The 21,141-nt window shown below is 40.0% G+C and overlaps 1 protein-coding gene across 5 annotated transcripts in view; it reads right to left on the bottom strand.

The window, feature by feature from the left end:
* arhgef10la (Rho guanine nucleotide exchange factor (GEF) 10-like a) overlaps window positions 1–21,141 on the bottom strand; it is an 89,363-nt gene that overhangs the window by 3,800 nt on the left and 64,422 nt on the right. For all 5 annotated transcript variants that reach the window (XM_026306935.1, XM_026306936.2, XM_026306937.1 and 2 more), the window contains 5 exons: window positions 19,153–19,239; window positions 14,398–14,618; window positions 13,423–13,580; window positions 11,017–11,159; window positions 4,655–4,826 (listed from right to left, as the gene is read on the bottom strand). In XM_026306935.1, the coding sequence (XP_026162720.1) occupies window positions 4,655–4,826; window positions 11,017–11,159; window positions 13,423–13,580; window positions 14,398–14,618; window positions 19,153–19,239 (781 nt within the window). The remainder of the gene's footprint in view (window positions 1–4,654; window positions 4,827–11,016; window positions 11,160–13,422; window positions 13,581–14,397; window positions 14,619–19,152; window positions 19,240–21,141) is intronic.

Raw genomic sequence — 21,141 nt, 5'->3', positions numbered from 1 at the left:
AAACAGACTGGATGGTCCATCTTCTATGAACTTCCACTTATTTTATCATCGCCCGAGGTTTTTTCAAAATGCTGTATGTTGAAAATAACCTGTTCAGTCCTACAATAACAGTAAAAAGTAGGAGTTTTCTTGGTTATCAGTGTTAGCTCAGGGTTAGGTTTAAGATCTGTGATCAATCTGTATTTGACGAGCTTAACACATGCACAGCACAGCCACCTAAGGCTCTGGGTTACATAAGATTATGAAAAATTGGATTTGTCTACTTGCTACTGACCGAGTTGAAAGAAACTCTCAAAAAAGCACAAAGTAGGAAACAAGAGACTGAACTTGCTATTATATATTTTAGCTTGAAATCCAAGTGGTTTGCAACAGCACAGCAAAACTAATGTGCAGGAAAGCTAAATACAAACTCATAATCCTTCCAAATTACACGAGGCTCTATGTGACCATGGTACGCCCACACAGGGTTTTAAATCATTTTGACTGATTAGATCAGACCTCTTCTCAGCCGTGTGTGAACAGTCAGTGCTTGATTTACATCTTCCTGACCTTTAAGAACCCACAAACTTGTAATTGTTTTAAGTGTCCTATACAAGAACAAAATAGGTTAGTTATCCTGAACAACTGAAAACCATTCAGTGAAAAGCAGCCTCTTGCTGCCCTCTCTGGTGGACGGCTTAAGGGCTCTTTTACTGCTTTACTGCACCTTTAACCATCCATCCATCATCTACACCTGCTTATTCCTATTTAGGGTCACAGGGGCCTGCTGGAGCCTATCCCAGCTCTCTTTGGATGAAAGGCAGGGGTACACCCTGGACAGGTCACCAGTCCATCACAGGGCCACATAGAGACAGACAACCTCACACACTCACACTCACTCCTATGGGCAATTTAGAGTCACCAATCAACCTGACATACATGTTTTTGGACTGTGGGAGGAAACCAGAGTACCTGGAGAAAACCCACACAAGCACAGGGAGAACATGCAAACTCCACACAGAAAGGTCCCTGATGGGTTTCAAACCAGGAACCTTCTTGCTGTGAGGCAAAAGTGATAACCACCAAGCTATTGTGCTGTTCCTGCACCTGTAATCACACTCAGTGTTGATGTCAGAGTGACAGGAATACACCTGTACATCACTGCAGTAAGGTGAGATAATACACCATTTGATGTGAGCAAAAACACAATTTCCTGGGGGTGTGAACAGTTTAAAGAGTACAGACACAACTTACAAATGCTAGTAGTGTAAGGTTCAACCTTGTAAGGAACAACAGATAACAACAGAAGAAGGGCTTCCTCATTTAATGGACAGATAATTGGACTGAGAAAACATAAAATATGAATTAACATGTATTGCATGAATTAGTTTGTATATTTGTTTATTGTTGCCCATAACTACTCAGATCAGATGAGATATAGTGAGCTGTTAGTGCTGATTGAGGTTCAAACAAAGTCATTCAGAGGGAATTTTCCCCTTCTTTTCAAGTGTGCTTATAATCCTTGGGGTGAGATTAAACATTGATTTTCTTTGGATGAATTTACCTTTTTACATTCTGTGATAGAGAATGATGCAAAGTCACCATATATTTTCTACTGTGAGGTTTCCCAGTGCTGAACTGTTTTTGTAGCACTAGTGATTAGGATAATTGCACACTCTTATTATACATGCACATCCTTTGTTTCTAGTTAACAAAAGGGTGAAAAACATTGTGGGGGATTTATTTTTCGCATTCCTCCTGTGGTCTCTCAGCTCTTGGCTCCCAATGTGGCCTAGTTATCTATAGAACCGTTTACCATAATATCCATGGAACCAAAATGGAATTACAACACTCACGTGATGAAAGCTATCAGAACGCTAATTTACATGTGTAGCTGTATTTACATGTTTGTTCTCTGTCATGCTTAGATGATGACGATTTGCATGAGTGGCTCAACAGCATCATTAATTAATTAATTCATCTGTGCAGCGATGACTCATCCCTAGAAGGAAGCTGATATGTGTACAAGAGGAAGTGGAGGGAGAGCACAGGAGCACACTCAGCAAACACAGCGCAGCCTGTTGGGTGCAGACCTTGCAGGGTCACGGCAGTGAGTCAGGTGCTGACAAAAATGGCCTTTATCTCAAAACTGTCCGCTACCTCACCTCATAGTCTATTTGTACTTTGGTTAGAGAGCTTAAGTGAGAGAGGGATGCTCATGAACCCCCGCCCCTCTTGGGTTACCATGAAATCTGAAATTAAGAAGAAAGATGTGGGTGCCAGGCATTGTCTTTAAGAATAGTGATAAAGAGGGATAATGACAAAGGCACTTGAGATTAAGGAGGTATAACTTAACCTCAAGCAATCTTGCACCTCCAATTTTTGCAACAATTCACACACTCCACAGCGTAGTGGGTTTATCTGGGGAGCCAGTATTTGCCTTAAAAAGAAGATGTCTCCAAAGATAAATGTTTCTCTGTGATATGTCACTGAGGACTTTATTTTGGAATATTATTTTTTCACCCTAAGGATAGAACTATTAAAGGCATTAGTAGAGAAGAGATCAGCAGTTTCCTCTGCCTCAAAAACTTGTTGTTTACTGCAACTGGAATTCCCTGTCGAGTATAAATCACATTAAGGGGAGAGGATTAGTGAGTATATCATTACTGCATGTCCTAGCATAAGTCAAGGAGAAACCTAGGGGAGCGGAGACCCATTGACAGAGAGGACCCATCAGTATTTCATGTGCAGTATCTGTGATTGTAGAGTGTTGGGGGAATGGCCTTTTCTCTTGTGAGCTCAGCAGTCACAACTTAAGTCAAAGATCCCCCTCCTATTGTGGACCCTGAAGACATGAGCCAAGCAACTCTTTCTTTTCACCCTGTAACTTCCCCCAGGGCTGAGCCTTGAGGCTGCCACCTTCCCTTAAATATGCTGCATATTTCAAGGGGAAGCAGTGGTGCTGCGTGAAAATGACCTTTGGGTCACAGGTTTTCAGTAGATACCAGGGTTATAAAAGTCTGTTCTCCTTGAAGTCTTTTCAGAACTTTGATCTGAAAGAGAAAAGTTTGATCCAAAACACATGCCTGTTCTTATTATCTGCTCTTCACCCAACTCACAAGAGAAAATCAAGCATTTTTCTGATGAGATGAATTGCTACCACAGCTTTGAGTATTGCTCTAAATACATCAATCACAGTCTAGTGTGACTCAATAAAATGGACAATATTTACTAAATCCAGATGCATTCAAACCACTCCCTGAAGCCCAAATCAAATCTCCACATGTACTGAATGAGCTGATGCATGTGCTGCAGCCTGAATATATTAGTTGGCACTGAGTCACATGTACCGTAGTTATCACCATTAGACAGCTTTAGGTATGCTTCATTGCTATCTATTTTTTTTATCATAGTTCTTTCCTCAAATAAGGTAAAACACCCACACCGGCTGATAAATATTTTATCCATGTATGAAAGACGGCACACAGGAAGTGCTAATGGTTATCTATGGCATCCTAAACAGTCTGCAGTGAGAAATGAAACAGGGGGTGTGAGGAAGAGATGACACGGGGAGTGAGAGGGAGAAACTGGGACAAAAGGAAGGCAAAATATTAACTCAAAAGGGAAGAAGGTAGGAGGCACATGCCGAGCAAAAGATAGAATACGGGCATGGAGAGACAGAAGCATGGACATTTAAAGTAAGACAAGTGTGTTTCCATGGGAACATTTAGTATTAAAATCTTTAAGGCTGCCATTTTACTGCCCCTCAAAGACTTTATTTCGCTTTTATTAATCCCTATCTCTCACCCCATGGCTCTATATATTGGCTTTGTGAAGGTCTGCGATGGATACTTATTCAGGTCATCCCCCAGAGTGCAAGACCCAAGGAACAACTTGGACATGACATGAATATCATTCTAGGGAGTAGAGAATCATCAGTGTGAAAGGATAAGAGCAGTGATTTCCTGGTTTTTCCACAAATCCCATACAGAGACTAAAACCAAGAATGATTTTGATGTACTATCTGTGAATCCAGACTCTGGTTTAGGTTATTTGCATGTACCATTTACATCTATTGTTGTAAAAAGACACCACTGAACACATTGCTGCACTGGCCGACATGTTTGTTTCTCACAAAATATGAGGGGGTCTGTCTTTCAAAACCAAGCTCCAAACACTATCACTTTTTACAGTCTCTGATGTAAGAAAGAATCAAGTGCACATACACGTTGTTGCTGCTCTGTTCACGCTATTCTGTTAGCCTTTCACGCCACACATAATGCAAGGTTGTAGCAGAGTGATATAAACATGCCCATGTTCTTTCTTACTTCAGACTAAATGGTAATGAACATTATGCTGAGTAAACAAAATTAATTGCAGTTTTTTGTCTCTGTGTTTGTGAAGCAAAATCAAAATGTAAAAAAATCCCATGTAAATTGGTGCGATCTCATTGCTCTTATATAATACACAGATAATGCAAATAAATAATGGTAAATATATGATAGTCAAAGACAAAAATGTGACCAGTCCAACAAAAACTTTGTTGGACAATTTTTAAACAATAACTTGTCACAGAAAAACAACTTTTTACACAAAAGATGTGATTCAGCTGCAGTGCAGGTTTGAGGTTGACCTCTACATATGGAGGTCAGGACCAAATGTGCTGTGTGTGTACCGGTGTTCAGTAGCATCGACCGTGATGAGATGTTGATTTCCTGCAGAAGTTCCAGAGTTTCAGTGTGAAACAGACGAATGGAGGAACCCTCAGAGAACGCCATCCACACTCCTCCACCGGCACAAACCATGTGTGTGACACTAACCATTGGGTCTGGATGGACTTCAAATTTCTGTAATACAAACAACAACACTGTTATAAATAATGGAAATAACATCATCCACACATTTCATTTTTCAATTATTCACAAATAATGACCTTTGGGTCCAAATGTAAACAAAAGAGTAGTTCTCTTTGGAACCTTTTTTTTTGTCTGGTGGACATAACAGATATATTGGGAGGATTTTTTGTCTTACTGTTGACTTGTACTATTGTAGCCTGAGTGCAATTTTTCAGTCTGAGGAGTGTAGCAACATCACAGCTATTTCAGTAGCATGTGGTTATTTTTCTAAACTATGCAATTCACAAAGATAAGGAACAAGAATTGAAAACCTAAAAAAGGAAAAAGGAAAGAGGAGCCGAAGAGTAAACGGAGAATTAGACTTCGTATAAACAAATCAGGTGGATGAGTGGTTAACACTGTTGCCTCACAGCAAGAAGGTCCTGGGTTCGCAACCTGGCCTTTCTGTGTGGAGTTTGCATGTTCTCCCTGTGCTTGTGTGGGTTTTCTCCAGGTACTCTGGTTTCCTCCCACAGTCCAAAAACATGTATGTCAGGTTGATTGGTGACTCTAAATTGCCCGTAGGAGTGAGACTTTGCTCACTATATTGTGCTTTACCATCGGCCAAGTTAGTTTTTTTTTTTTTTATTGCCACATCAACTTAAATTACTGTAGTGCTCATTACAGCAGAACTGCCATAAGTATATCATGATATGATGAGGTCAGCAGCAACCCTCTGAAACGTTAAGTCATTGCTCTGTACTTGTTTTAATGTACTTAAAGTCTAACTGTGCCTCCAAATATTGTAACTTAAAGAGATCCTGACATACGTGGCATGTTTTTGCATCACTCTCTTGGCTTCTATCTTTTTAAGAGCACAATGGAAAAAGAGTTTTAGGCACACCGTCTTAATGAGTAGCTTGAAATAAATGCAATGAGCCTTATCATGGTAACACATGCAGCCCCTGCAGTCCAAGGCGTGACAAACGCTAGTTTGGGCATCATCTTGAAACTCATATCACTGTCAATTCATGAGTTGCAATTAGTCAGTGAGAGTGAGTGAATGAAGATGAGAATTCAGCCCCAACCCAAGTGCACCAGCAGACAGGGATTACCACCTGTTTGTGTGCCCTTGCCAGTGGGCCCTGCTTTGTTTGAAATTAGGGAAAAGGGAAGAAGCCTTTGATGTGTTTTCTCTTTTAATTGACTATCACCATTGGGTGCCTGCTCTGCCTGGGAAGGGGTATGGAATGTATCTCATCATTTTTTTCATGTGCAGTCATTAAATTATTAGTTATACATAATAAAAAGGCAAATTTCACCTTCAATAACCCATTGCAATTCAAATGTGTTGACAAGTTTGAAAGAAAGAAACACCCACTCTGCTGTATGTGCTGTACAGTTATCACATTAATCATTATAAAGTGTTGTGGCACTCAAAGGGACTTGCAGCTAATCAATGGCTGACACACTGTTAGTGTTGAATGCCATCTTGCCTACCATATGTTTGAAACCACCTGGAAGGCATTTTGGGAAAGTAAATGTATATGACAGTCTCAGCTGATTGCAATAAACAGGAATCTCAAAAAGTGCCTGAAAATACGTTTAAACCTTTGTGCTAACATCCGTAAGAAAACAATATTTTTACATAAATATCAATTCACACTTAAGCCGATGTTGCAAAATAGAATTCTCTGAATATTTTATCACAGATGTAGTCCAAAAATGTTGAATGCCTGCTGTGCTGTGTCAAATACAGGGTAAGTACAAGCCACAACTTGGTAATAGTGTGCTGAATCCAGAGATGAGGTGGTCAGTGAAGCCTGACAGCAATAATGTGCCCTTTCCACTCAACTCGGCAGTGTCACACTAACAGCAACATCCCTTCTATAGTCCTCCAACAGCAGAACTGAAGCCACAAACAGTGCAGCTGGTCTGAACAGCTCATTAGTCCTTCATTACGCCAGGTGGCAAGGTGTCTCTGTCCTTTGCTGAGCACTAAGTCCACATCTCCATTCTGAGCTATAGTGAGAGAGTCAAGTGGAAATGTGAGTGATAGGAGAAAGGTAGTAAAAGAAACAGTAATGGGAAGAGGAAGAAACAACGCCTGCCAGTCAGTATTGATCAAAGCTTGGATATCTTTGCGTGTCCTACTCTGTTAAGGTTTGGTTACATGGGAGGGACTCAGACCTCTACAGAGAGTTTCTGTTTGTGGAGCTGTGATAATTCAGCAATCTGCCTTTGGAAATTCACTATCAAAGCTGAGAAGTGTCTGAGCTCAAGACACACATCTTTGCAGGTTTGAACAAAATGACATTTGTGTAAAAATCAAACAAACAAACAAACAAAGCACAGCATTATCGGCAGATTCAAATCAGCCCCCACTGTGTGACTATCTACATAAGAAAACAGCACTTGATTGGTTGAGTTTTTCCTAATTTTCTCCCCAATTAAGTTGTTTCAAATTCCCATTGTGTGCCATGGTTCCTGCTGCTACTGAGCCCTGTTATTTGGTCTGACAGGAATGTAAATAGGCTTTTATTATTTAGATTTTTTTTATATTGCCATATTTTTTTTGTTAGAAGTGAACTAGTTTAAACTGATTTTTATTTTTCTCTCGCACAAAGACACCAGTGACCACAGTGTCACTGTAAATGGAATCCTCTGATGATGGAAAAAGCTCCGAACATGCCTGTATTTACTTGCAATTGCAAGTAAAGACAAAGAAGCTGGCGACCATACACTTTAAGATATCATTTGTGGCTGTACCATAATTGGTCACTAGGGCTGACAGACCTGTTGCACAAAGTTGGTCAGTCTGCCTCTTCTGATGCATGCACAGTTGTGGCCCAATGGCTAGAGTCGGATTTGTTAACCAAAAGTTCTGGGTTTGAGTCTCAGGTCCAGCAGGAATTGTTGGAGGGGGGAATAAATAGCCTGCGCCCTCCCCTTTGAGCAAGGCACTGAACCCTGTATACCCTGTGCACTTTGGATGAGTTAAATGCAGAGCACAAATTCAGGTTGGGGGTCACCATACTTCACCACAAGTCACTTTTTTCTTTCTATACCTGGATAGAGCAGAGGTATCATCAGTGGGAACTAAAGCTGGTCTCAGCTGTGATGGTATGATAATGGTGTGATCCCTCATTTATTGCCACCAGCAGGTCAGTGCGTTCCATAAACACAACTTGCAAAAGTCATGACCTTCCCATCAGGCTCAGTGGTGCTTTGTGTTTACTAATGTCAGCATGATAATGCATTAATTGAAAATGATAAACATGGTTAACATTACCCTGCTAAACACTGGCATGTCAGCATTATTAGTAACCTGACGTTAGCATTCAGCTCGAACCACCACTGTTCCTCAAAGAACTAGCTAACATGGCTGCAGACTCATTTCCTTTGTTTAAGCCTCTGTGGTAATATCTCACAGTCAAAACTGCCAAAGGTATCATTTTGAGGCTTTGTGAGCTTGTCACAAGATATCTGCATCTCAAGACTGATGAAACTGTTTCTAAAGCCCCACATTCCTTCAGCCACACTTTCCTTTGTCTTTCCTCACAGTCATTGTATTGTTGCGGTTTTGTCAGCACTATAATTTTCATCTATCCCCACTGGGGAGTGTACATAATCAAATAGTACAAAGCAGACAGCAGACACACATTTTAAGTGGTGATGATCCTTTCTCATGCGGGCAATTCCAACACAGTACGTATACAGCATGTTTAACCAAAACACACTGAAAAGGTTGTATTTAAATAAATAATGTAACGTCAAGTGAAGATTTAAAATGAGACACAGGGTGCAGGGATCAGTGGCATCCAACGAGTGCCCCAAATCTGACAAGGTGGTAAACATTCATAGGGGAAAATAACAGAATGAGGTGAGTCTGAGTCCATGACCCTCTAGTCATTACTTTAGATACATGTGCCAAGTACTTCTCCAGATCCTGGATATGCACCACGGCCCTGGTGAAGTCAGTCCCCTTGAGTCCACATTAGTGAGGAAGACAAGGTTAGCAAAGAAGTAACCAGAACTGACCTGTTAAGCTCTGTGGGAGACACAGTGAACCAGAACTGTGCTTCCACTGCGTGGCCATTCTACTGATTAAGCGTGTGTCTCTGGGGGACTAGGCTATGGAAAAGAGGTGAAGGAATAAAAGGAGAAATCCCTAGCTCATCTCACTCCTGATTGTGTGGATCTTTGACATTGTATTTAACATAAATTGTGCATTGCTGCATATTGTTTATCAGCAGCTTTAATACTTGTCATGAGGTCAATCAGAACATCTAGAACTTCAAATGAAGTAATTGGTTACATAAAGGATAAACATTTGCTACTTTCCTAATTTTTCCTTTTCCACTGAGATGTAAACAAATTGATAGATTTTTTTTCTTACTCTTTTACTTTGGCTGTTCATACTCAACATTGTTTTTTTGTGACCGACCTTACGTGTCCAGAGAAGATAAGAGGCAAAAACATTTCCACCCATTTATACAGCTACACACATCTGAGAGCTACAATTAAATGGTTGGCAGTTCAGCATCTGAATAGTATATAAACATTACACAGAGGAGTTCAATATCATCAACCACAGCCAGAGAAGCTGCTCCTTATATACATCTAATGACACACAGTACAGATGAACACCTTGGAGACTGGCTACACAAAAATGGAAAGTATGACAGAGACAACATCCAGGATGATTTTCTGGAGATAATAGTGTGCAATCCTGTTCTGTAACTCAGAGTGCTACAGAAAAATGAGGCTTATTTGTGTGTGAGAGATCCAACAAACACTGTCTGAATCTACAAAGGGTTTGATTCATTGTCCGTGCAGCAGCTCCGGGCTGTAAATCTTGATGACATCACAGATTAGGATGCTGCCTCTCTAAGGCTGTGTGCATAAATCTTTTCAGAAAATGAAAACAAGAGGAAATTTTCCTCAAAGCTGCAAAAAGACAAAGTAAATACATAACAAAACACCATGCCTAGCAGTTCCACTTATGAATCCATCAATTTCTAACTTCAGACCATGTTTTGGTTGAAGACTAAAAATATTTAGCACCAGGGGAATGTGGACAGGGTTGACTTTGCAAGTAGGGGTGGAAACACACTCATTTTTAATACATTAACTGGACTAAAATACAATAAACCAAACACAACTACACATAATTTTTGCAGTGTAACAATAATGTAATAGAAAGGTCATTGTTAAAAAAAATGTACATACAGACATCAGCCACAACAACCTGTCCAATATTGTATAGGTCAACTATTGCCACCAAAACCTCTGTGACGCTCCACTAAACTTCTGAACATGCCCTCTGGCATCTGACCCCACAATGTTAGCAGATTCAGTCCTATAAATTGCGAGGTGGGTTAGCCCTAGATCGGACCCTAGATTCATTAGATTGGGCCACTCTACTCCATTGCTTTTACCAGGGGGAAGGGGTGACCATGTGCACTCTGGGTGGTCTGCAGCTACATAGGACCATACACAGCAAGACTCAATGACCAGTGTGTTCTGACACGGCCTCTTCTGTAGGATCAGACCAGACACCTTCCCTCCCCACACACATCACTGAGCCTTGCTGCTGGTTCACCACCTTCTTGGACCACTTTTGGTACATACAGACCACGGCACACCGGGAACACCCTAAAAGACCTGCCGAGATGCTCTGACCCGGTCGCCTAGCTCTCTCCTTGTCAAAGTTGCTCGCGTCGGTACTCTTGCCAATTTTTCCTGCTTTCAATACATCAACTTCAAGTACTGACTGTCCCGTTGCTGCCTAATATATCCCACCTCCTGACAAGGTGCCATTGTAAAAAGATAATCAAAGTTATTCACTTCACCTGACAGTGGTTTTGAAGTTGAGGCTGATCTGTGGTATAGTTGTAAGTCATTCATTCATCAATGATGAAAGGTACTAAAAAGGTGACCATATCTCATTATAGTCATTCAATAAGCTTATATTAATGTAAATGACTATTTTCAACAGTCCATTTGATGGGGTGACAGTATGTCTACATTTATCAACCAGCTGGTGTGAAGATTCTTACTACAGTTCTTTTACTACACAGTTTTGTTCACTGCTTCCTCCCCTTTAAGGATGAAAATTTATCCCCATTTATACCCTTTATTTTTATAGTAACAGGGTAAAGTGCAACCTTATGATCCCAGCAACGATTTAGTTTTCTACCTGAGTGGTGAGGCTGGAGATGTCCATGACTGTCACAGAGTTCCCACAGCTCGCCCACACTGAGTCATCTAACACTAACAGTGTGCGCACTGGTTCTGAGCCCAGGTTTACACATCTGCAGGACTCAGGGTCCCAAAGATCATCTGTGAAAAAACAAACAGAAGAAATACATGAACACAAAACAAATACACTGTTCAAAACTGCTCCCAGGCTATCTCGAGGACGTGAAGAAATCCTTATAATTACTTATATTATCACAGCTTGACTACAGTTATATTAATAAACTCATAACCAGTGTCCCACTTCCATCTGAACACTGCTACGTTGAGAGGGGAAATTAAACTTTTTTACCACTTGTGCCACAGTAAGTAAGCTGGGCGTTCACGCTGAAACATACTCTTGCAGTTATTTAATATTGTTGAGCAATTACTGAAGCTTCAGTGGAGAGAGCTGACTGTGTAGGCTCGTCTTCTCTCAAAACTAACAGAGCACATAAACTACAGGTTGACTAAATAAAGACTGCGGACCTTCTGTGGACCTACCCTTGCCACCCACATGCTAATAATGTGGTGTGCACTTGAATCTACGTTCCAACTTCTTTATCTCCAGATCTTCTCTCTCTCTCTCGCTGTTTCTTGCTATTTAGCTCTCTCTTTTTGCTTCATCAGTGTGAAAATGAAAGTGACTTTTTTCTACCTTTGAGTTTTAATTACAGTGCACACGTCGCAGCTAGCACAGACACATTATAAAGTAAATTACATAAGCATTTCCTTTGCTATGCGTTATTGAAGAAAAATTAGAGAAGGAAGTGCACCCAGCCATTTAATTAACATTTTGAGCTGTTTATTTCTGCCTTTCATTTCAGAATTGCTTTACAATGCCTTCTGACTTCCACAGGTTAATTGCTTGGCATGTTATAAAGGTCATTTTCCCACCTTTTCAAAATTCACTCTTGTAAACGTCCCTCTGGCCCCTTGCACTAAGACGATCGTGCCAATATTCTTCTCTTTAAAAGCAGGTGGAAGGGTGGATGTGGTCTAATCACACCAAACCAAACTCCTCTGCCTTGTCTTATAAAATATTACTATAAACTGACATGATGCCTGATGTACATATCTGAAACTGGAGCCCATTATTCACTAGACAATGTGTTGCATATATCCATATGCCTTTTGATAAAAGTCTCAACTGAAACATTGGCATTTCTTGGCTGCTGCAGACTTGGACTTACAGTAACACGTTAGTCAAGGGCATAAATCTTTAACAGATGTGCCGAATCCACAAACATCCCCCCTGCACCCTCCAAAGCTTTTCTACTGTCCTGTTTTATACACAAAGCATGAATAGTAATATTTAATCGGCATGCAGCAGCTTGGTGTAATTAATCATCCTTTCTGCTTGGGAGGAGAGAGGAGCACAGGAGGAAGGCTGGCACGTTGACATACTGTGGCCAGGTAAGAAGAGCCCTGTGATAGAGCTATTGTACTCCTGCTGGCTGTGAAGACTGCAAACCACCGCTGAGATTTTGTTAAGCCCCCCTGGCCTTGTGCAATGCCTGACTAAACATGCTATGCCATCTACCACATGGTGCAGTGTTATTTTCATACTTGCACAGGGTGTGAAATTCACTAGAAATGAGAAGTATAGCATAAAGAGAAAAATGATGCTAAAGTAAACCATTTCAAAGTCGATCCAAAATTAATAGAACTCTACACATACACTCATTCTGAAAGCAGGTTTTCTGAAAATATATCACACCATGTATGCATGTGAGAACAAATAATAGTATTTATAGATCCAATTAAGGGAAACATTTAATATTGGAACTCAACTGGTGTTTACTACAGAGCTGTTTCATAAATACGTAATGCCTAAAAACAATAAAATTCATTTGTATAAATCATTTAACTGTAAGAAAAAAATATTGTTGCCCCATTAGAAACAAACAATATAACACTTTTCAATTTTTACTGTCACATCTCAGTAACAGGAAACAGTGAGTGACCTATAGCACAAATGTAAAAGGGACAATGCAGATGAGATCAACTAAAGTAAATAACCAACTATTAAATATATAACTTTTTGGGGAAATAATACATTTTGACTAATTGTGCCTGCAATGTATAGAAACTACCACACAGTAAATACTGAAATTCATAAATAAAAATGTGTCCTGATTTAATTGCCTCTACAAGACATCTGCAGAAAATGTACTCAATTTAAGTATTTATTGTGTTTTTGAATTGCAGTTTGTTTCATTATTCATTATTCACAATATATCACAAATGGAAATAAATGAACCAATGCCAATTGCACACTTTCACAAAGAGTAGCAACAGCAACCCATGACAGATGCTAAACTACAGCCATCAGTCTGAAAACAAAGCAACCTTAGAAGCATCTTACCACTGCTCTTTCTTCCATAAACCATCAAGGTCCCGTTCCGCAGACCTGCGAACAGGAAGCTAGAGGACTGCTTCAGGCACAGCACAGGGGAGCCCTCTGGGTTATGGAGGGTCAATAGGCACTGTGCTGTAGTATCCACACTGCCATAGACCAGTATGCTGGAAGAACAAAAACAGCACAAGCCAACGTGATAAATGAGTGTCATTTGAAATGACAGAGTGCCTCGTTTTCATGCAGTTTGATTTAACAGTGCACTTTGGAGCAAAGTATTGTGTATGTGCAACCACTCTGTCTTTCTCATGTTTCAAATGCCATCTGATCTTTGCTGCATCTTATTGTGTTCTTCAGAATGACAAATGTATATTGTGTTTTTTTTCTCTTTCTCTGTCTGGGAAAAAAATGTTTAAGCAGCAATGAAGCTGACAGCCTTTCGAGTGTGCTGAAATACTGAAATAATTTATTATTTTTATTTTAACATATGTCAGGTCAGACACCTGCATTGGAAGAGAGTGATTCAGTATAAACTGCTGCCACGATTTGGGTTTTTATACAACACTATTGTAAATGAAAGATAACTGATAATGTAATAGGAAAACCTGAAATTTTAAAATATTCCATCAAAGGGAAAAAACAAAAATCACTGGAACTATGACAGGAGACTGAGAATAAACCTATTCTCTATTACACACAGTGGAAATCAGAAGCTTTGTTAGAGCTGAAAATGAAACAGTGATTTTGGCAGTAGTATTGATGCTGCGTTGCAGTATCATCTCTGAATTCTTGCTTTGATGAAATAATGACAAGCAAATCTACACTGATAAAAATGTCAGGGACAATATAGACTATTATACATTTCTGCTTCTTGTTTGACAATAAATCATATTTTCAATAGATGTAATTTCTTCATTTCTACTCATTATGTATCAACACAAAAGCTTATTACTCTTTTCTCTGTTGCTTTCTGCAACATCTCACCAGCCATCATCTAATCCAACACAAATATTGGTGCAGATCCCTGAGGGTGCCTTGTGAACTCCAGCCTCCGCCTCTGCCTCCTCAGTCGGAAGAGGTTCTGGCACATATTCCAGACATCGGACAGTAGAGCCTACCTGCAGGCTCTTTACAGCCCTTGGTGTGGGTCTGTTGAGGGAAAATATCTCTATGTGCCCCTCAGAACCTTCGCCTCCACTAGCCACCTGTAGGAAGAAAAACACTGTTTGGAAAAGGGACAGACCCCATGTTAAGATGTACCAATGGACTGAATCACAATACCACAGGTAATAAACTATTCTGCTGAAACAGAGAAAAAGAGATAGGAGGAGCAGGGAGAAGAACCAGGCCAGTCTTGCTGAGATCATTCGTGCAATGTGTATTCACTGGCTTTATCAGATTGTGGAGACCAGATGGCAAAGTGGCTTTTGTTAAACACTCTATACTTCAGCAATGCGGATTTTAAATCAATTATCCCTTCAGCCCTTTTCATTTGCGGCCCTCCCTCACTTTTCTGAATATCATTTAAAAATTTAAACACAGAAATTGAGTGGAATCACAATGTCATTTCGAACATCAAACGATTCTTAAGCTTTGCGATCTTTTCATCAGCAAAGAACAGAGAGGCTCTTGTGAGTTTCTCAGTTGCTTACCAATGAGGCTATTTTATAAATTTACAACATCAAGTAACTGAACTACTGCTGCAGCCAATAAAATCATCTTCATTTGAAGACGTCTGATTTTAACGTGATTTTCCAAGGTTAAACTGAACAATGGGGACACTTGAGGACACTACCAGTGAAGTACCCACAAATGTACAAGCAGAGCTGCTGAAAGATGGGAGCTTACAGTTTATCATTGTAGAAACAATTCCAACCAATCTGCTTATAGATGTCTATTTTTGAAGCTTTTATGAAAAACATCCATAACAAACACAAAACAACCTTAGATGTTATCATAAACAGTCCACCAATCATAACAAGCTTCCCAAGGAGATTCAGAGCCCACAAACTGAGGGTCTGCCTCAATAGAGGCTTAATTTCCTATGTACCACATTTATATTGGCCTCTGTGTAAGCCTGTCAATGCCAATACTGAGAAAACAAAGACAGCATGAGCCCTCCAACCTATCTTTGATGCAATTCCAATTAAAGTGGCACTGCTCCCATTCCCAAACAATTAAAATGGTGGTGTGGGTTTTCAGTATGATTTAATTCATTACTTCTGTGTGAGGCCTAGGTGGATGTCCAGACAAAATATAATGTCCTTTTTGGAAAAAAGCAGGGCTGCTTGCTGCTAGACAGCAAAGATTTATTCTCTGTATGAATCACATTGTGTGAATGTGCCATGAGCTAAATATAGTTTTTAGATCTCCTCGTCTATGCTTACCCTTATTTGAATACAATCATTTGTTTGATTTGTATCAGTGTGCAGAATCTGGATAGCAGAGATCCTGTGGGTTCTTGAAAATGAGCCAGAACAAATAATGGTCTGTTGCACAGGATGAAAAGAAGATAGAGAGGACTAGCTTGCAGCTTGGATCCAAAAACTACAGCTTCAAGTAACTCTGTGTAACCAGTGCCAGAGATAAGCCCCCTTCACCTAAACGAACTCAATAAATTATATAGTTACATGTCCATCTATATCTCATAACCTTCAACACCAACATCACCACTGTCCCTGTCGACAAAACACTTTCTCTTCTTTCTTTCATTCTTCTCTGTTATCCAGTACAAATACTGTGTGCCCCAAAGTCATCACTACTTATTTAGAGGAATAGGTATCTGGAGTCATGCCCTGGACAGATTTGTCCTCTCAGCTTGCGGGAAACAAAGAGTATCCCAACAGTAAATGCTCAGCCAACTTTAATTAGATGGGTCTGGATGCAGTGAGGAAGTGTAGGAGAATGGTCATAATAGCACACTCTGCTCAACTGCTTTCACCACAGAAAGAAGCCAAAACCATGGGTCACAGATTGTTGATGTATTCTGACAAAGATGCATTTCAACTCCCTATCACTGACACTTGCTGTGAATGCTAATATCCCAAACAAGTGTACAAGACAAGAAACATAAGGCCAGAGCTAACAGAAACTTTAAAAACAAGACATAAGATGCTGGGAAAAGTGGGACAAGGAAGGTGAAGGCAAAGAGTGAAACACTGGGGTATCATGCTGATTAGACACAATGTCATTATTCTGATCAAAGCACAGAGAAATCCCTATAGCTCATCTCACTTTAACGTGATTAGTGTCATCTCTTATTTGACAAGCCTGCCAGAGAGGTAGAACCAACTGGGGGTGGGTATGCTGAGCCACTAATTATTCTTTTTGGTTGTGCAGGCCTTCATTATCACCTTTAGTGGATACCATTTTCTTTTTTCTTTACTTACATGTTGTAATTATCTCTAAATCAGATCCTGACCTAAGCCCTGTAACAGAGTTCCCAAAGCTGTAATGATAATTAAACAAGAAGGCTTAAGAGTTAGGTTACAGGCTATTTTCTCTCGTGTATTGTCCCATTCAGATGTAGAGGTGTGCAGGTACCCTGTAACATTGTCCTGGAACAAGGTCACATGTACTCTAGGAGCTGCTTGTCCCCTTTGCAAGGTTTCTTTCAAGAACTTCAAAAACTCTTGAAATCTCTCCGCTGAACATTTTGGCTCTTAAGTGAAAAACCACCTAGATGACCTCTGATGTCGTTAAGATGGTCTTACAGGTGGCATTCACTGCAGTCCTTGTGTCTCCACAGGAAGACAATTTTAAAGTTACTGAAGTGCAAGGAGTGCACCAAACTTTACTCGGAATATCAAGTGTGACAGTCCCTAAATACAAAAATGCAATTATAATTCCATCAAGAGGTGTATTGTCATTGTTTACTTAGCAATGATCCTGTGACCTCTAACATTTTTTCTTCTCTAGATCCAAACATCTTATGAGGCAAAACTATTTTCTTGGAAATTACTGCCATGAAAAGAGAGAGCTCACAGGCAGAGCCTGGATTCAAGTTGGGCATGTCACTATGTGAACTTGAAATTTAATTTCAACTCCACTTACTTTAAACTTGACTCTCAAAGAATTTGACTTTGAAATTGGAAACTTTCAAGTATCAAGTTATGACCTGGTAAAATCCTGGATCAATAAAAGAAATAAGTGGGACAGCAACAGACAGGCCTTGGACGGTCACACATTACATATCTATTTTATTAGGCATTTTCTTTTTAAGGACTTGGTCTAAGTTATGTGTAAAACAATAACAAAGCTATAAAAATAAAATGTCACCATGAGTTAATGACAACAATTTATAGACTTTCAGAAACTTGGATCTTGACTTGTACCATATTTTCAAGTCGCACCAGAATATTAGTCGGTTTAGTCGCTAATTTCGAATTTTATAGTCTGCTTATAGTGTAAATGAGCCTATGAGCAACATACTGTAGGTTAGTCATAACGACAAGCAGAAGTGCATCACGAAATTCATTCATCCATGTCAAGTAACGAGACAATGTCGGGATGTCAGGCTGCCTGAATGCCAACACTCACTCCGAACTTTTTCTGCTGCATACTTTGTTACCTGCAGTTTCAAATCTGCAGTATAGCTCTTTCTTTTAGGCAGCATTTCACTTGTAGTTGTAGTTTAGCGTGAACATAAGCGTTTTTACATTTTTCTGAGGTATGTCTGTGTAGATTCTCAGTTTTTCTGAGGAATAATGTTATCCTGAGTTGAGTCAAGAGTGCCAAGAGTGCCAGCTTACACAAGTGACTACTCGACTAAATGACTTTTAAAAAATACATATATAAGTCGTAGGACAAGCCAGAGGGGTGATTTGATTTGGCCTCGCTCACAAGATCTGTGAGACATGACTCGAGTTTTTCTCTAACAAAGTTAGAACATTATCAAAGCAGATGCTGAAGCAGTGGTAAGGGGTTACTGCTCATAAACACATGCAGGTGTGAAGGAACTGAAAGGTTTTAACGTTTTAACTATGGCTTTAGTGTAGCCTTCACTCATTTTCCACCAGTGCAACACACAGCAGGTGAACAACCAACCTTTGCTCTTCCAAATGGAGTGGGAGGACAAGGTCAGACACATTTAAGTCATCTGTAATAGTATGTGCTCTAAAAGAACTTGAAGGTCAGAGTGGCCTGTGCTTTTTCAGACACTGATATCACAATGCTCTAAATGCTGCCCCCGCAATATCTCCTTCTCCTTATTTCAGTGACCATCCAGTTCTCTTCAGAAAAGCACCACAGGAAGCAATTAAGTCTGAGAAACTGAGCTGGACTTGTGTCTTTGAGGGCATACAGTTGATTTAGCCACCTTTAAAGTCAAAAGAGGATTACCTGATAAATGTCCCACCTTTTCCAAAAGGAGTGGGAACAAAAATTGAAACTTAAGATAAATAGCAGATTCTCTGCATCGTTTTTTGTTTTTTTTTAATTCATCCTTTTTCTAGAACTAAATCCATTAGCTAAAGTCCAGAAATTGTGTTGTGAGAGTCTGGGAGCACAATTTGCCCCACTCATCATAAAACATTAGCAGCAGAACTGTACAGTTCTACTTAACTTTATACTGTATTAATGTTTCATTCTCAGTCTAGAAATTCATTTTTATTCCTTTAATTGAAGACAGCAGGTTGTAGAAAAGACTTTGAAGTGGACATGGCAATTGTGTTAAAAGCTACAACGACCAGCAACTGTAAAACTTGGTGTTCAGTTGAGCGTAAGCAATGTATTACTTACCCAGAGGTAGCCTTGAGGTAAGGATGTGCTCGCGGCAGAGAAGCCCAACAATGCACAGTGAACAGGATTGTGAATGGCAGCTTCAAGCTACAAGAGAAAAAAATGAATATTGATTTTATATGTATCAGTGCAAAAGAGAAACCTTATTTTTTCATCTTTTGGAAAATCAAATCAAAATTCCTGCCAACGACAAAGTGCCTTAACTCTGCCATCAACGGGACATTTGTAATGTCACATGGGGGCTGCTGGCTCTCCAGCCATATTTTAAGCTGTCAGTGTTGCTGTATGTATGTGCTGGTCTGAAGCACTGGCTGGTCACACATTTCAGTTTTTGTACATGTTTACATATTGTAGAACATCCAAAATTACTGTGGACTTGCTGGGAGCCCAAAATGAATTCCTGCTTTAACAGGCGTCTCAACACTTGAATAGTAATTTTATATACTCAATGCAATGATATACACAAGCTAGAGACATTAGTATAAAACCTGCAGGTGTTGCATTTTAGATTTATTTCAACTACCAATGTCTAGTTTTAGCTTTCGCCAAACCAGGCTTATTTTTACATGGTTAGATTTGTCGTCATGCCTGGTTTTGCTCTGGTTCATTTAGTAACCATACGGTCTAATGACTTCTTAACAGCTTCTTCATTGTGCACTGTGTTTGTTCAGCAAAGTTTGAAACACTGACACTTCATACATGGCAGATTCCTGGGCAGAAAAACAGCCTTTCCATTTCCTACTTATTTCCAAACTCAAGGCAAAATGCAAGATTTAGTTTGAGATTACATGACTGGCACAGACAATTTTTAACCTCCGAGAATAACAGAACATTTACTGAAAGAGACTTAATATAACTGGTACTGTATGTGACATTTACTATTTGAAAATGGCCACACCTGGGATTTCCTGAGGGCCCAGAATATTGAAGTCCTGTAATGAAGTAGTTGTCTGACTATTTATTATCAATGATAAGCTAACATCATAGTAAACAGGGGAAGAAATCTATATTCCTTAGACATAAAGTCATTTTTTTGTCTGAAACAGAGTGATGGACATTTACAGTATAGAGTCTGTAGTGGTGAAAGCTGCTCTTCCATATGGTAGGGAATGATAATTATTTTGGTGTATGACTGCTAAGGGCTGGCCATTTGACAGACAGAACACATAACTGTGTGTTGGTGGGGGGTGGGAGTGGGTGAGATGGTGTATTGGTGGATTTGAGAACAGGAGGAGGGAGTGAAATGAGGGTCAGCGATGAAAACCGCACGTCTTTAACTGTCGTCCTCTACGGCAGCAAGCATCAATCACAGGTAATTTATAGCCTCCCTTGGTCAGGACCCTCCCCCTTTTCTCCCTTGTTGGGTGTGTTTGTAAACACTAAACAAAAAAGGATGCTGCTCTCCCCATCTGTACTTCAAGGCTTCCCCGTCCTCCCGTCTGTCTCCATCTATTTAAATTCACTACACAGATGCATGACTTGTCCGCTCTATCAATCTCTCAGTCCCACTTTCCCATTTCTCTTTACAATCTTTCACTCTTTTTTCATCCTCTCTTTCCCGTCTGTCTTCTTTTTTCTCCCCCTCTCTCGCTCAGTAGCCCTTCATCAAGTGCAGTGAAATGTTTTTGATAGGCAATTAAACAGAGGCCATAATAGGTGTCCATAAGGAAGGAGTTGCTGTGGACCAGGGGGACTGGAGCACTACAGCAGATGGTGCTGGTAGTTCAATGGTGGCTGAATTTTATCAGTCACCTGAGACTGGCAAACATCATAGGCCAATCTTCCCAGGCCTAGATTGATTTGTATGTTAGCACTCTCCAGACTCAGTATGGCAATACTAGTGGGCTCTAGCCACTCTATCAGAGCAGTTCCATCACAGCATCATAAAGTATTCAAAGGCAGCAATGTGCGCTGAGATCATTCAGATAAAGAGCGGATGTGTAAATGAAGAAGCTTGTTTCTTAATGAGATATCCACCGTTTGAAAAAA

This window comes from Mastacembelus armatus, chromosome 5 (genome assembly GCF_900324485.2).
Source record: "Mastacembelus armatus chromosome 5, fMasArm1.2, whole genome shotgun sequence".
Classification (NCBI taxonomy): Eukaryota; Metazoa; Chordata; class Actinopteri; order Synbranchiformes; family Mastacembelidae; genus Mastacembelus; species Mastacembelus armatus.
This window is presented reverse-complemented; position numbering and strand designations above follow the sequence as displayed.